This window comes from Cantharellus anzutake (genome assembly GCF_015039405.1).
Source record: "Cantharellus anzutake strain C23 chromosome Unknown EI90scaffold_35, whole genome shotgun sequence".
Taxonomy (NCBI): Eukaryota; Fungi; Basidiomycota; class Agaricomycetes; order Cantharellales; family Hydnaceae; genus Cantharellus; species Cantharellus anzutake.
In genome coordinates this window covers 516,087-518,250 of record NW_024066985.1, presented here as the reverse complement: position 1 = coordinate 518,250, position 2,164 = coordinate 516,087, and the positions used below count along the sequence as shown (strand labels likewise).

The 2,164-nt window shown below is 48.3% G+C and overlaps 1 protein-coding gene across 1 annotated transcript; it reads left to right on the top strand.

Annotated features, from left to right (window-relative positions):
- Positions 1-476: 476 nt before the first annotated feature.
- On the top strand, positions 477-1,577 carry EI90DRAFT_3126013 (uncharacterized protein; the record flags this gene model as incomplete). Its single annotated transcript, XM_039063887.1, has 4 exons — positions 477-1,095; positions 1,153-1,196; positions 1,238-1,297; positions 1,359-1,577. 4 exons carry the CDS (start codon positions 477-479, stop codon positions 1,575-1,577), a joined length of 942 nt encoding a protein of 313 aa, XP_038914344.1.
- Positions 1,578-2,164: the final 587 nt, after the last annotated feature.

Sequence of the window (2,164 nt, the reverse complement as noted above, 5' to 3'; positions counted from 1 at the left end):
CCTGCTCACCTACTGTGAAATTAAGGACCAAATGGACAAACAGCAATGGCACAGCGCTCCGCTTGAGTCGCTGAGGCCAAGGTCCCTCCACGCTAAGTCTCCGATTCCACTCCGGAGTCGTCCGAATCCGCCCAGTTCTAACACAATGGCTATGCAGCCACCTCCATTAGTGAGCTGAACAGTTCAGGTTGGGTTCCCCGGAACCCATTCCTGTAACACCCGCTTCCAGGTATGTTCGATCCACTAATGCTGTTACAATGGTAGCCCAACCCAGCCTTTTCCATGAAGTTGAGGATTTCTACCTTGGACTTCCTCCACACTCATCATTTATTCACGCAATGTACGCCTCCATGTTCATGCACCAAACTTTCTAATCAATGCTATCCCCAGTGGAACTTTGGAAACTCACACGACTCCCTGTTGATTACAAGCACATCCAGAGTAAATCAGAGTGCCTTTGAACCACACAGGGTGTGATGCGGCAATCTGTACTTGAACATCTGGGAGAAGTCCAAAACCGATGCTTCTGGCCACACGATTCTCCTGGAACTGGCAAGACCGCAATTTCTCTAAGCATCGCTTCGACTCTTGCTAATCAAGGAAGACTGGCAGTGTCATTCTTCTGGGATAAGAATCAAAAAGACAGTGGGCTCGACTCCGCTGAAATGTTTCCATCTACACTTGCGCAACAACTTGCAATCTTCAGTGAGGACTTCAAATTGTCACTTGTAAAACATCTTCAGTGGGAGGACCTAGAATTAGCTTCAGAGCAAGTGAAGGCTCTCATCATCAGCCCAATGTGTGATCTGGAGGAGTTGTGGCTGTTGAGCGAGAAATGCTTCATTATCATTCTTGACAGCTTAGATGAATGTGGGGATCAGGAAACACTTGAGAACTTGATGAAGGCTGTGCTACTGCTGGATGGTCTACCGATCAACTTTGCAGTGTTTGTTGGTTCTTGTCCAAAAACACAAATAATTTTGGCTTCGACTGCAAAATTTGGTCCTGCCTACAGAAACCTTCCTTGCGAGGATCTGGATAATTACAAGCACAACCCCACCATCCTGAGGATGGTCCAGGAGAAGCTCGTTGACTGTATCCAAAAATCAGAGTGGAAACTGTTAGAATGACACCTTCATTCTTTCACCTCAGCTTGTTGTGGGTTGCCCATTATTGCTGAAATATGGATTCATGATGTTTGCATCTGACTCAACATGGTGCTGACCTTCAATCCAAGTTTGAATACTTTTGCAATCTCCAAGATGCGCCTACCGATGTTCATTCTGAATACCTGTGGGTACAAGTGTACATGTTCAATTCTGAAATCCATCCCCATGTTGCTGACACTTACTGCCAAGTCATGGGGATTGTCATATCCATACATACCCGATCCTGATCCGACTCCCGGACCCCCATCTTCATCACCTCTGGAGTCCTACCCTACCTCTATCTGCTCCGATATTCACCTTCGGACCGAACATCACTCCTCTCACCACCCTCCTCCTCTTACTCCTCCTCACTCCTCATGTCACCTCCACCCTTCCATCCCTCTCCTACCCTACTTCCGTCTGCTCTGATACTTGCCTTCGGACCTGACACCATTCCTCCTCCACTCCTCTCCCCACTCCTCTCCCCACTCCTCTCATCACTCTCCTTCCTCTGACCCTCTTCCACCAAACCTCTGGCAAGTTACGACCTTCCACCACTGTCCCATACCCTGTACTTGGACACCGCTCATACCTTCGCTCCGAGATTCCATCATAGTTCTGACCTCGGACTTTGACTCCACCTTGGCTTTAGTCCATTGCATTGGTGACCTCATACTATGTAAACACCATTGCCAACATTCCTTGGACTTTCAACCCCACCTCCGCAACCTCCATAAGCTCCACAACCTCCAAGCTCCATGGACCTTACTCAGCACTTTCGCCGATTGTAATGTATCTTTTGCACTTTCCCCTCATCCTTATTTGGACTGCTGCTTCTCTCCATTTTAGCCAGTTAGTCATCATCCCCACTTCACCTCATCCTCCTGCCCCTCTGGGCTTCACCCTCCCTATCTCCTTTCAGATGTACCACAGGTTCTAACCTATGACCTTTGGTGCTGCTCTGCTTCCATCATCCCTTTGTCCCCATTTGGACACCTTTGTTCCAATTCAGACCC